General features: G+C 39.7%; 1 protein-coding gene across 1 annotated transcript in view; it reads left to right on the top strand.

The window, feature by feature from the left end:
- ERBB4 (erb-b2 receptor tyrosine kinase 4) overlaps positions 1 to 14902 on the top strand; it is a 572997-nt gene that overhangs the window by 413343 nt on the left and 144752 nt on the right. Inside the window, exons 6-12 of the mRNA XM_041487708.1 lie at positions 183 to 301; positions 4188 to 4329; positions 5762 to 5875; positions 7733 to 7859; positions 10623 to 10696; positions 11873 to 11963; positions 13400 to 13599. Of these exons, the coding sequence (XP_041343642.1) occupies positions 183 to 301; positions 4188 to 4329; positions 5762 to 5875; positions 7733 to 7859; positions 10623 to 10696; positions 11873 to 11963; positions 13400 to 13599 (867 nt within the window). The remainder of the gene's footprint in view (positions 1 to 182; positions 302 to 4187; positions 4330 to 5761; positions 5876 to 7732; positions 7860 to 10622; positions 10697 to 11872; positions 11964 to 13399; positions 13600 to 14902) is intronic.

Here is a 14902-nt window from a genome sequence, read left to right as displayed (position 1 = left end):
GCAGGTGTTCTGGATGCGGGTGTCCTGCAGGTGTTCTGGATGCGAGCATCAGCACCACTGAGGCATTTCCCTCCCTTCCTGGGGGTTTTCCCAGCACGCTGTGGATGTTTCATTCATGGAGCAGTCAGAGAGCTCAGTGCCTGGCCTCGTGTGTGACGCTGTCCCTTTTCCTGCCCGTGCAGTGACCAAGACCGTGTGTGCAGAGCAGTGTGACGGACGCTGCTACGGGCCCTACGTCAGCGACTGCTGCCACCGCGAGTGCGCCGGGGGCTGCTACGGACCCAAGGACACCGACTGCTTTGTACGTGGCGTTTTTCTTATTCTTCTTCCTTATTCTTCCTGCCAGTGACTCATGGATTAATGCTTTAATCCATGAAATTCACAGTTTCCTCCTTTCTAATGTACTGCATGCACACTCGCAGATTCAGGATGCAAATTTTAGCATTTGGGATTTTTCATGTTCTATTAACATCATTTATCTATTTAATATTACTCATTAACTGATTTATGAGATTTGTAAATAGAGATTGGGAACCATTAATATGCTTATCTCTGTGATTTTTATATTTTTCTTTTCCAAAATTAGCTTTTAGAGGTGACAGCAGATTTTTAAAAGTATTTGTCGTTCTATTTGAACATGGTTTTTATTAGTGCTCTGTGTGCTTTTCATATGAAAGTTAAGAATACTATTTAGATTCTCTGTGCAAGGCATTCCCTGTTTCTGCCAGACTTAATTTCAATTCAGTATTTTTACTGGACATGCTTCCTCATGGAGATGGAAAGAAAGTGGTTCCTAAAACACTCTCCCTCAAATGCATGTTACTCCATGTGTGCTTCAGGTGGAAAGAAGAAATGGCTTTTTCTTTAAAGAAATAGATAATCTAATTATTCAGGCCTTTAGATAATGTGCCTTGCTTCTAATCCGTTATTTCTAAGAGTTTTAGCAGCCTTAGAACCCAAAACTGATCTCAAAAAATGTGTAGCTCCTCACACTGAGTTGTTGAGACAAGTTTTGCTAATGGTTTCAGGGGAAGAAAACCTAGGTCTAAAGAAGCCTAGACTTAGAACCTGCACAGAGAGGTGAGTTTTCAAAGGTACCCATGTGTTCAAAGAGACAAATACCTGTGAAGTTGACTGCCAGATGTGGTTGGGAGGAAGGTATGGAAAATTTTATATATTTTGATACTGCGGGCATGTGACTCATAATGAACTGGCAAAATCGAGTCTTTCCCTGGCTGGCCCTTGGCAGCCACCAAGAGGATTTACTGAAGCTGTTCTCTGTGGCTTTTCACAAGTAGATGCTCAGCACATATGGTGTGGGTGATCCAACAGTGCCTGGAAGTTCTCTATTGGCTTTGAACTAGGGAGACAGGAAAATACCAGTCTTTCTTGTGTCATGTACAATATAAATAGTAAAGGGAAGGGGAAAAATGCAGTCATTGTTCCCAAATGAGCATTGAGGAACATCCTCGGAGCTGATGTGTTGATGTGACCATTTTCAAAAGTTAAGGACTATTACTGATAGTTTTAATTTAGTAAAACTTTACAAAAGGAAGACCTTGTAAAATCATGGCTCAGGCCTGATACTTTAGTGAAGTAGAAGAGGACTATGGCAAAGTGACTCAGCTGAATTAGGGGTAGAAAAACAAGTTATATAATTACATGTTCACATCATGGTGTATGGTGGTTGGTTGGATTATGTTTGTTATGATTTAAAAGTATGTAGCTGATAAAGGCCTGGTTTTTGCAATAAGGAGCTCTCCTTTGCACCTGCCTGGGGGCTCTGCATCACTTTGGATCCTCACCCATAGAGGACAAGTTATTGGCAGCATAAGTTGATACTGCTGCAGCCTTAAAGTTAGACTTTCTGAATTGTGGCAGCTGTGGAAATACACATCCTAAAAATCAACCGGTATGTGTTTTTCTGGTACAGCAGAGAGGCATCCAGGGTTTATTCTCATTCTCTTCTGGCCCCAGAGCAATGTAAAAGAAATTCAGCAGGGGTCTGGCAATTTTCAGGCCTAGTCATTGCTTGCTTAGACGCAATGGGTGAAAAGTGTAACCCTTTAGGCTATAGACAACTGTGCTTAGCTTTTAACTGAGACACAACTTTGTTTTTTCCCTGTGTATTTCCTGTGCTTTTATTCACAAATTAGCAGCATTTAGCACAAAGTGCTAGAAATTTGCATATATTATCGAAGCAGTTACAAATGTATATAAAACATTTCAGTCATAAATTAAAAGTTTCCAGATCTTCTAGATGAATTTTTCCTGAGAATTGCCATGTCTCCAAGGAGTATTGGTGTGCTTTACTTTATGCATTTGCTCAACTGTTATCAGAGAATTGTCATGTACATGATGGAGTACCTTTGAAGTCAACATGTAAGAAATGGGTTGAGGAAACAAACTAAATTAGTATTTATTAATAAGCAAAAGTACAGCTTATGAAGCATTACAAATCCTTTAGAGCATTATAGCATCTTGCAACAGCATCCTGTTCTAAATACGGTTTTAATATCTGTAGATAAAATTCATCCATCCTCCTCCATCTGCTGCCATGCACTCATTTGCATATTCAGTTCTAAAAACAAGACAGTAATCATCATCTGACATAAATACAAGCAAACATGCTAAAGCCAAGTTTTACTGTTGTTTTTATCTCAGATTCAAACTGGGTCTAGAACTTGAAATGCATAGGGGGGCCTGGCTGATTGCCTAGTGGAACCAGAAAAGTGACACAAACCCTATTCCTTGGGTGGACTTGCCTTACAGTTCTGAGTGAAGTGTTTATTTTTGTAAGGGGAAAAAAAAATCTGTTTCTATGAAAAAAAACTGGCAGGTTTTATAATAGGCATTTTAAAGGACCAGGCAAGGCAGGATCAGCAGTTTTGATTAGCACATGCTCCATGCAGGACTGCTTTAATCACAGATCTCCCTGCTCATTCCTTTCAGCAGCAGATTTTGCCCTTGGATACATTATTAGCCTCTCCTTTCTGAAATCTTCTGGCATGGCAGGTCCCAAGGTCCTGCTGGTCTTGATCCAAATGGAGATAAGGACTGCTAGCAAAATCAACAGAAGGGAGGAATCTTTTTCTCTTTTCTCTCAGTCCCAGCCCAGAAGGCAAGGGCCAGGATGCATATATTGTTGTTATACTTGTTGACTCTTTAAAGACAAGCACCATCTGTATTTTAACTAAGAAAAATGGAAAAAGACCAGAAGGATTCACTCCTAGGCTAACACTTCTAAAGCAGCCTGGATTACAGGTTAGTGGAGAGGCAATACCCAGTAACAGTGGCTGCTCAAACTGCTAGAGGGATCCAGGCCAGGCTACAGCTTTCATATTCATACAAATTTTTCATTCATGGTATGCTCTGTGAAAATTACTCCAACAGTTTTCTTATAATCTGTAGTTAAAACCATAGACATGATGTGTACTGATAAGGAATGTCAAAATCGGTGGGGCTTTCTACTCCTAATTACCAGCCTTGCATGGTCAATTGTTTTCCCTGCATCCCATTACTTTTGTTATCCACACACTCTCCTCTTCATTTGTCAGGGCCCTGTCCTCTGTCAGCTGTGTGTGGCAGAGCCTGAATGCTAAGTGGGACAAAGTCCTATTTTCCTCTCTCAGCGTGTGAAGCAGCTGACCTTGTTAAACTTGCCACTTAGGGAAATGGCCCCCTCCTGTGCTAGCTTAAAAGAAGTTCTTATCCCTCTTGCCTCCTAATTGGGAATTACAGTTTTCAGCTGGATGATGTACTAATGCTGTAAGAAATATAAAGGGTTGGACCTCTGAAAAAGTCATTAGCATTTGCTTAGAGGATGATAAATAGCTGCTCACTCTTGGCAGTTTTAGAATGTCCTATCAAGTTGAGAATTAGTTGATTGTGAGTAGTTATGAAACAAATTACAGCGTTGTTTTGGTTTTGTAGGAAGTGTTGTAACAGGCAACTGTTGCTAATTAAAGGGGCTCACCCAACTCCCTAATTAAAAAAGTCACATATTTGCCAAGATCCTAGCAGAAATCTAAGTAGCCAAAATGAATGTTAGAGAGCTCTGTATCCCATTCCTCCCTGTCACAGCAAGTCTGAACAATCAAGGCTATCTTTTACACCAAAAAACCACCAAAACCCTAAAGCAGCTGTATGATTTAATTAATTTTTTTTCCCCCTCCCTTGTTTTGCAGGCCTGTATGAATTTCAATGACAGTGGTGCCTGTGTCACACAGTGCCCCCAGACCTTTGTGTACAACCCCACCACCTTCCAGCTGGAGCACAATCACAACGCCAAGTACACCTACGGGGCTTTCTGCGTCAAGAAGTGCCCACGTGAGTGCTGCATTACCTGCCCTGCTCTCTGCCTTCTCTCGTGGGGAGCTGCAGCTGCATTTCAGGAGCCTTAAAAACAGGGAGAGAATGAGAGCTGAGTGCAGAGCACCATCCCTCCAATCACTCCACAGCCTGTAATAACTCACTTAGGTGATAACTAAAGGCAGTGACATTCTGTGCTGCTGGCAGTCCCCAAGGATCCTAGAGTGGCTTTCCTAAAGAAAGGTGGTTTCTATTCTCATGGTCAACTGCTTGTTGCATTCATGCTTTAGATCAGTATTTGCAAGTTCCAAAATAGTGGAAATAAATAGTTAAAATAGTGGGATTGTAAAAGGGTATGAATTTTTGTTTCAGAAAAATAACAGTCCACCAGCAGCACTTGGTACCAAATGCTTCCATGATATTGATGCCCCTAATTTGGAGTAAGGATGATTTGACAGAAAGTTACCTTGAGCAGTTCTGTCCCAATGAGGAATAAACTTGTCATACTGACAAGAATGCAGTCTTAAAACTCCAGAGTAAATTTAGAGGGGAAGAGTGAGTTAAAAAAAGAAGAATCCCATGCATGCAAAACCCACATGCTTCTGAGATACCAGCCAGATGATGACAAGTAACAGAAAAAATTATAGGGTCATCACTTACGGTCTTTGAATCTGCTGGTTTAATTGGAAAGAGTAATAAAGGAGATAGTATTCTTGCTCTCCCTTTCATTCCATAAAGGTTTACACTTGTGCATTAATTATTTTGTCCATAAATCATGTGTAAGAAGGATGGGTGATCTATACTAAATGGAGTCATTTAATTCAACCCAACCCAAATTCTCAATTTTGAATCTCTGTGGAGGAGTGACAGCAGCCAGGGGCTGTGACCACCAGGGCCTAGTTCTGCCTGTAATAGGGGTGGGTTTGTTGAAGCAAGATTGGTTTGTTAAGAACCTCATATCATGTACTATAGGGGATATAATTATTTGCCCAAATACTTCGTTGAACACTTAGCTTTTTTTTTTCTCCTTCTTATCAGTATTAAGCGTTTAATTAAGTAGAGTCAGTCTATATTCCCTTTGGCTCTTGTTTTACAGGGAAAAAAATTGAAATACTTGTCATTGTCCTGTGCACTGTTTTATCCCAGATTTATATTGTGTGCATTAAAAAGACAGGACAGACCATCTTGCTTTATTTCTCTCCAATTACTGTAACCTTTTTTTTTCCCCTGCAAATAATAATAATAAAGCTAAATGGGAGGACAAAGAGATCAGGCCTGACAAAAATGGATTTTTAATAAGTCTCTGATAATATGCCTGTTTTGCCTGTACACTTCTGAAAGCACAGAACTTTGAATGTTAATGTCAGTGGGTAAGTGCTAAGGTAGCAATAGTTCAAAAACACACCCAGCTTTTATTCACTTGCTGCCAATATCTCCTTTTTCTTTTCAGACAACTTTGTGGTGGATTCCAGCTCTTGTGTCCGGGCATGTCCGAGCTCCAAGATGGAGGTTGAAGAAAATGGCATTAAGATGTGCAAGCCCTGCACTGACATTTGTCCTAAAGGTAGGCAGTGGTTCAGTATAAATTTACTTGAAAGTAGTTACACAGGTTGTTATTTTAGCAAGAATTGCCCTTCATGGGTGTGTTATAGAATATGAATAGCCTTTGAGTACCCACGGAAGTTTGAGCTATGTAGGTTGCGTGTCAAGTACATAAAATAGAGTGAAAATTTATTAAGTTGTAATGGCAGTATAACCAAATCAATTACTTTTTATTAGATACAAATGAAGGGGATTTCTCTGTTGGTTTTAAAGAAATCTGAAAGAATTCTTTATTGTGTTATTTTAATGACAAGTATTTCCTGGGGGTGTTTTAGCATTGTCCTTTTGACATTCCAAAGCGGGCCATACAAAAAACCCTGACTTCAATGTCTGGGATGTCTCCCATTTGTCAATACAGCATTAGGTTTCCATTTCATTCTTCTGTCTCTGCTTTCCCAGAATCTTCTACCCCCTTTTTTAGTGTCTCAAACACAGACCAGTGATGGTTCTGTTGAGAAGACTGAAATCTGTAGGTTACTTTGCTGTTCTAGACTCCAGCAAGGAGACTTTCTGCTCCCTGCTCGAAGCTCTGTGCAGCAAAACATCATAGGTTTTCCTACATGGCCCTACGCCATTTTCAGTCCTAATGGAAGCCGCATCTGGCTTAATTGTGGTAAATAATTTGTGCTGTTGCTGAATAGATAGTTTTATACATGAAAACACAGGTATGGAGTTCCTTAATTTTGCAAGAGGAAAGCTATCACATGTTTGTAAAAGCTTCTGCTGGTAGCTGCAATTAGAGGAGCCCAGTTAGGAAGAGAGAATATGTTATATGGTTGAAGTCATGAGGGATTTGTTCCTGGATGCATCCTGTGTCCCAGAAAATGCAGTAAATTACATAGACAGGCTACACAGAGCAGTTTCCTCACTGGTTGTCCGTTTCTCCAGGTACCAGTACTTTGCTGATTGAGCTGATAAATAAAAAGTTATTTATACAACCTCTTAAAGGGCCTTATGGCATGGATGGTTAAGTCCAAAAATCCACCAGAGAAGGGGACCTCTGTCATGCCTTATAAAGGCTGACTTAGAACAGAGACTAGATGGAGTTAAAGAACAAAGTAGGGATTTATTAAAAGGCCTCAGTGAATCCACCTTGGGCAGCACAAGAGCCCAGCCAGGGCTGCACCCCATGAACCAAAATGGTCACAAAATGGACGACCGGTCACGGGGTCTCTCACTTTTATAAGTTCTGGTCCATTTGCATATTGGGGTTAATTTTCCAATTACAGCTTTAGGTTATGAAGTCCCATCCTTCTTGTTTTTCTCTCTTCAGTCCATGTTGTTTATGCTCTTGGGCCTGAGATTTGGATCATTTGTCCTTGGTTCCCAGCTAGCGAAGAAGTTGTTTTATCTACCTACTCTGTGAAGAGAGCTCACCATCCCTTAATACAAAGCTCAGAACTACACACTAAAGCAGTACAGAATCTGAAAAACATAAAAGCTAAAACCTGAAGCAGCATTTCCCCCCCGCAATGTTAGGACCCTCAGTTTCTGTAGTGCCCAGTGCACCAAGAAATGGCAAGGCTGGGCTGAGTGGGATTTTATGTGCTGGGATTTTGTGTGGCTGATACTCACCTTTAGATCCCATGTGAAAGATCCCATGTGAAAGACCTTAACCTGTGTGCCAGGGTTCTGTGGCAGGTACTGTAGCTCACTGTTTGGTTTAAATTGGCATGTGCTTCTTTGGGAATATGGGTCAAGGATGCTGTTTAAACTCCTTTCTGCTGAATGAGATGAGGACTCGTGTCTGTAAGGCCAACGTGTTCTGATTCAGTAATTGTTTTCCCCAGTTCTTTACACAAGCTCCTTGTTTTGGCAGCATGTGATGGCATTGGGACAGGGAGTTTGGTGTCAGCTCAGACGGTGGATTCCAGCAACATTGACAAGTTTGTAAACTGTACCAAGATCAATGGCAACCTTATCTTCCTTGTCACTGGGATTCATGGGTAAGTGACAAAATGTTAAGATGTTATGTCATGGTGCCAGCTGAAACCAATTGCATCCACCTCTTAATGAAGACTGCAGGCTTCTTTTATGCAATAGCAGATCCAGGATAAATTAGCTTTCTGTCTTCCATTGTGAAGAAATGCATTGCCTTGATTCTTAAGATTCAACCTCTAGGAAAAGAAAGGGTGGATGAATTGTTTGCACTAAAAAGAAAAGACAACTGTGATTCTCTGATTACTTTGAGGTCCTCAATACTGGCTTACAATAAAGGCTGATTAGAGAACCAAAGGGAGAAAGGAAGTTACCTTCCATGAGTTTGTTTAAATTTTGTATGGCAATAATATGCAGAACAGGCAGAGAGGCAGCCTCTCTTAGCATAACTTGTCATAGTCTGGGTGGCTGTCAGTACACACACATGCACAAAAGCTGCCCTCTTGTCAATCAGTTTTGAAGAATCTATTTCAGTTTCAGAGGCACCCAGAATTCACTGGTGTATAAATCCAGTATTTTGGGTTAAATTTTGCTTATTGTAATAGAACCAGAAAAACCCCAAAGTGTCACACGGCTCTGCTCTGATCAAATGACCCACTGAGAGGCTGGATGGAAACCTGTTAAATCTCACAGGACAGGAAAAAATCAAGTAAATGCAAGACAAGCAGCTAAAGCCCATGAGCAATTTTTTGCAGATTAATCCAGTGCATTACATTAAATTTAATTTTGAGTATAAGAACTGTTTTTGCAGGAAAATTTATATTAGCTCATTTAAAAATCTGTCTAAATTAAAAGAACGAAACCCAACCTTGAATAAAATTGTACTTTTCTGAAAAATATCTAAATGTGGACTATAAGCAGAAAGTTAAAATATTCTCTTCTGTTTTACAGAAGAGTAGAAGATGTAATGTTGAAAGTGTGTAGCACTTTGTGTCTCATTCTTGATGAAGAAAACTCAGTTCAGCAAGCCTAAAGTATGAGGGCACAGAATTCTGCAACATTACATTTTTCTGCAGCATGGATTACATTAGTACAGGTTAAAAGAAGAGAAGCTTTGAGAATGATTGAAAAAAATCTAGATGTCTGGAACAGCTTTTTTATTTAAAGTTTCAATGACATTTTGCAAACCAGCAATATGAAAGGGAAATGTAAAAAATGACACTGACTACACAAGTAATTTGTTATATAAATGGACAGAGACAAACAACAATTTTACTTATTTCCTCTCCAACTTTTACTTCACTTTTTTCACAAATTCATTTATTCACAGTGAACTGCAAATTTTACAGTATGAATTTTTAGTGTTTTAGATTGTAGGGACTTAAAATCTGGTTCTCTGGGGAACTGGAAGACTTTTGGTGGTGGCAAAGAGTAATTTTGGTGAAAGATGCAGAGGATATTTTTGTTGTTGTTGTTTCCATTGGAAATTGTGCTGTTGCAATTGACCCTGTCCTATATTTTGATCCTATGGTTCTGTAGCCTAGTTCTTTCCTGAGCACATAAACTTCAAGTCTTTGTGAATTTGTTATAATTTATGTAAATATATATATGTAATGATGAATGTTTTATACACATCTATTTAAAGTCATTAAGATATACACTATTCCACAGTTTTATATGTTGATAAAACAGCAGACATTTGGCTGTTTAAGGGGTTTAAGTGTATATCTGCATTTTTAAAGCTATTTTATCTTCAGAATTTAGAGGTAAAATTCAGCTGCCTCATGTTTATTGCAGGCAAGGGTTTTCCTTTTTTGATGGTAATGCAATTTGAAAGCAAAGTGCTGTGTTTCTGTTAGGTAGTCAAAACTTGTTATTTAGTTTCCTGAGAGCCTCACATTGTTAAAATGTGTTTGATGCCTCTGTGGGCCACTGGGCTTTTTTGTTAACGTTGTAGAACTCCTTTTCTTGCTGCTCAGGATGGTTAGAGGTGACCCCAGCAGTGTGTCACCTCGCAGATTTGTGAGTCCTGTCCCCAAAGACAGCCAGGTGCATCCACCTGCATGTTTCAGTTCCAAGAATCACGTGTCCTGGAAAGCAGGAGGAGGAGAGGAGGAAATGTGTGCTCCATATTTATTGGGGATGTTTCCTTCTCTCAGAAAACACACAAAAATACCATAACGTGCCATTGCAGAGGAATTTTGGTTTGGTTTAAGCTTCTGGTTGACTTTTTAAAGAGGGGAGGAAAGTAACATATTTGCTAAATGATGGCACTCTCAAAATCAAGGTCAGCTTCATATTTTTATACTATAGCATATCTATGTTTAAAATTTTAAGTTTTGGAAGTTATTTCACTTTTCATTGACAAACTTACTTGGCAAGGATCCGTACTTTTAGAGGTTCCTTGTTTAGCACCTTCTAAAAAGTGTGCCATTTAAAAGCCATTTGTCAGGAACTGCTGGCGTGCTCTTAGCTTAATTTTGCTTATACCTTGTCACACCTTTTAGGAGCAGCTTTGTTAGTCCTGCTATACATTCCTGGAAAAAACACTGAAAATTCATTTTTCCTTTAGGAAGGTCACCCATGGTTGTTTATAATTCCTTGATTTTCCATAGCATAAATATTTGCTTAAACACAAATGGGTTGAACCTTGATATTTCTTCAAGATGATATGGGAGAAGTTAGACACAGATCTGCAGGAACTACAGGCTGAAGAAGCTTGGTGCATATCCTCGTAAGAGCAAATTAATGCTGTTTGCTGCATGGTATGGCTTTGAGAACCTGATCTTTTCTTATTTAGAGTGTCACATTGTGTGGTTCTAATCTTTCAGAGACCCGTATCACACGATCGCTGCCATCAATCCAGAGAAATTAAATATCTTCCAAACAGTGAGAGAGATAACAGGTAACAACACACTTCTGATCTCCTATAATCTGCTTTAATTAATGAATTCATTCTCATTTTGCATTTATAGTTGTCATGTGTTGGGTTTTCTGAAGAACACAAGGTACTTATTTTCATAAAGCTCACCACGCTGTTATTTTTATGAAAGTCTAATATAGAAAACTTCAGTATCAGTTGATTTTCACAACTGTGTTCTCCTTTGAACACAGGATGCCCATTATGGCAGATGCTAAATGGACAAAGGATCTTGGTCCCATGTTAGCAAAGTAGGACAAGTGTTGCAAGGGAGGGAAATGTGAGGAAAATGGTGCTGAAATGTGGGAAACCATTTTCTTCACCTCCAAGCATTTCAAAGTTCTAGTCTGCTTTTACAGCTCCTTCCCTTGGTCTAACAGAGAATTCTGCTGCAAGTTAGCTTTTTTAATTTAAAGACAGATGTATAATGTGTTGGTGTGTCCCATTTTTTGTGACTTTTCAATGGGGTCATAGACCTAGGTACTCAGTATTTTGTTTTCCTGTTTCACCATGTGGGGGACATGGAGGGAAATATGACAGCTCTGAGTTCTCATTTGATTTCTGATTATATAGAGGTAGGGAAATGCCAAAATTTGTTCTATTTCATGCACAAAAAACCCCACCAAAATACCTTTGGGCACCACAGCTTGATTGTAGCTGTGTGGATCTCAGCATACTTCACCTCTCAAAAGTTGTGAATTTCAGCAAACTGATAGGATTAAAAATGAAAGTAAACTCCTAATCTCTTCCTAATTAATATCAAAGATAATCTGGCGCCTGGGTGAATGTTATTTGCATTCCTAAACACACTAATTGACGGTCTCAGCCATGCTGCTGAAGTGGAATTACCCCTGTGCTTAACTCTGTGTACTGCATTTCAGCCCGGTGTAGAGGCAAAGTCATGGGGAGCTGCCCTCTCTGGTGGTCTGTGCAGCACAACACAGCTTGAACAGAGAGTGAGCAGCCCTCGTCTTGGAAATCAGGACAAGTTCTCCTTCTCTTTTTTGAAGGAGATGGTGGTGAGCAGCCGAAGAGTCTGCAGCTTTCCTTATTTATTTATTTGCCTCAAGCTGGCACTCCTTCCTTTCTAGGCTAAGCCTGTCCTAACTCACATGTGGCTGAAATAATTTGTGTTCACATGTTTGCCTCTTCCTTCTTCAGGGTATTTGAACATACAGTCATGGCCTGAGAATATGACAGACTTCAGGGTGTTTTCTAACTTGGTTACCATTGGTGGGAGAGCTCTCTATAGGTAAGGTGCTTCTCTGTTGGTGGAATAATTTTTATTAGTTTTCTGTGATTCTTTGTGCAGTAGCAGAGAATGCGACGTCCTTTGGGAAGGACACTGTAAATTGATATATTTTTTCCTCTGTTACCAAGGTGTTCATTAGCAGGATCTTTGCTAATCAGTTGTTTATAACAGGTAACACCTTCTCAACATAATTATTTAAAAAACTAGTTTTGGTTCATGGCTGTAGCTATTTCTCATTGTCTGGAACTTACATTTATGGTTTAAAATATTTTGTGAAGAAACATAGTTTAAAAGGAATGAATAGTAGAACTCTAGCCTCATTACTAGGAGTTTATATAGCTGTGATTAGGCATGCAGGCTCACATGCCCAAACAACAAAGTGGTTTTAAGAAGAGGTAAAAGGTGGAAGAACATTGAAATCACTGAGGCACCTTGCAGGTGAGGTGTTCATGAGCTCTGTAGTGCCATTTTTTACCAGAGACGTTTCATGCTTCGGTTTGGAAACTCGGATGGAGAAATTGGTTTGAAGAGAAGAAGTGCTGGGGGAAGCACAAGGAGGTACCTGAGTAATTTATACAGCAATCCCTGAATCGCACTTTGGAGATGGAGTAAATCAGATATGGGATTCTCTTGGCATCTTAAACAGCAACCTGAGCAGAATATGAACAGCAGTGAAACCTTGAGGTTGAATTACAGCCCTGCATTCTGTTCCAAGGCAGCAATTTTTATTTGGAACAGCTGGAAAACAATTATCATCATTAAAATACAATAACTTCAAGGATGCCCAGAAACTGGATATTGTCTTCACTAATCTTCAGTCATAAAATATGTGCAGTCATTTTCATGTTGTGCAGACAATCATTTACTGTTCCTTTGATGAAGAAAGGCAATAACCACATCTTACAACCAAAGAAAAATGAAATGTAGAAAGGGGGCTGGGAAAAAAAATGCATGAAAATAACAATTTTTTCCTGTATTACTTGAAATGGCATTAATTTGATGCCTGACAGAAGATGTTTTAATACATTTTCCTTAGCTTATCATAGTATTATCATAGTATTAATTCTATTGAAATAAAACTGAATAAAATTCAGGTTTTTCCTAACAGCACATTATCTCAAAAAACCCTGTTAATGGATGAAATGAAACTGGTTGAGGAGTTCTGCTGCTTTACTTGGCCTAGTGATATGAGATCACAGCTTGTGGTATCTCACTCCTAACAGGACTCATAACTTCCTAGCCAATAGAACTGGATGTTGACTCATAAAATATTTGTGTTACCACAAAATAAAAGTTTTCTGAACAATTATCAGTTTTTCCAAAAAGATCATCTTGACACTTATAACTAATTCCAATTGGCAGTTCCCTACCAGATATAACAAGCTGTTTCTTCTGAAGTTAATTCCTATTCTCTCTCACTTTTGTTCTCATCCCAGTGGCCTTTCCTTGCTCATCCTGAAGCAACAAGGCATCACTTCCCTGCAGTTCCAGTCCTTGAAGCAAATCAGTGCTGGCAACATCTACATCACAGACAACAGCAATTTGTGCTACTACCACACTGTCAACTGGACCAGCCTGTTCAGCACCCCCAGCCAGAAGACAGTGATCCACAGGAACAAAAGGGCAGAGAACTGCAGTAAGTGCCTGCTGCTCACTGCCACCAGCTCACCTGGGAGCCTGTGCAGCTCCAGGGGCATCAGGGGAGCTGTGGTCACTTACAGCATCCAGGGATTTGGCCCAGTCTGAGCAGGAAAATGAAATGTTTTAAGGTCTGGGCAAAGGAAAGGGAGCAGAGAGAGAGAGCTGCTTCCTTAACATGATGGGAATGTTCCAGTTTCACAAATATGGATTCCAAAGGTTGTCAATGGGGTATGCATGACTTTACAGCCCTTCCCATATGGTATTAGGATCTTCTGCTTCCCCCACCCTAAGTGGCCCTATCTTAACCCAAAATGGTGCTTTTAGGACTGGTTTAGGTCATTAACTTCTCCCTTTTCATATTTGACCTATCTGATAAAAAATACTACTTCAGAAAAGCTTACATGCCAGTACCTAGGCTGAGATCATAGTACTGAAAAGCCAAAAAAGCTCTATAGCAGAGAAAATAACTTGTTTATATAGAAATCAGGCTGCAAATTGCATCAATACAGGCATATTGTAGCAGCAAGGCAGTTCATTTTAAGCATCTGTTAGACTGCTTATAGGAGAGGAGATTAATTAAATTGCTGTATGTTTAAGTGATATTGCTGATTTTTGTGCTCTGACCAGCCAAAAATGTTTGCTTTGGGTTTTTTCAAGCTGTGGTCCTATTTTTGACTTGCACTTTAGTTCTTTCTTTCTGTTGGTTTGAGGGATTTTTTGTTAGTTGTTTTTTGAGGGATTTTATTTCTGTTTTTTTTCATCTCCTTTCCCTTTGAAGTGCTGTTCTGCTCTGTTTTGAGAGTGAAAGGCTGTGGTCATATAGTGTATAGTGTAAGTGTACCTTCAGTGTTAGGTGAAACACAGCTGGAGCTTTGTCTCTGCTGCTCAGTTACTTTTCTAATTTCTCCTACCATGGCAGAGCCACAGGAAGTACAAAGTCTTGTTTCATCGATCTCCACATGGTTTTGGTTGCGTGGCTTTTTAAATTATTATTTTATTAGGCTATTTCTTTACATGCAAGTTAAAAAAGTGAAGGTTAAGAAAATGCTGCTTGCTGTCCCTGCTGGCAGTTTTTACTGTGGCTGTGCCTGAGGGTGTAGGGTTTTTCTTCTGCTCCTACATAGAAAGCAGGCTATAAAAATAGAGTATTTATTGGAAAATAGAAGGATGGCAAATCTGCCCAGGGATGTGGCACTGCTCTTTCCCCTGCAGTGTAACAGGATCACATGGTGAGGAACGACCTAGTTCTGCACTTGTGCTCTCTAACAACTGTGTTTTGTACTGCATGAAGGAAGAAT

This window comes from Pyrgilauda ruficollis, unplaced genomic scaffold (assembly GCF_017590135.1).
Source record: "Pyrgilauda ruficollis isolate IOZ18807 unplaced genomic scaffold, ASM1759013v1 scaffold83, whole genome shotgun sequence".
NCBI classification, from domain to species: domain Eukaryota; kingdom Metazoa; phylum Chordata; class Aves; order Passeriformes; family Passeridae; genus Pyrgilauda; species Pyrgilauda ruficollis.
This window is presented reverse-complemented; position numbering and strand designations above follow the sequence as displayed.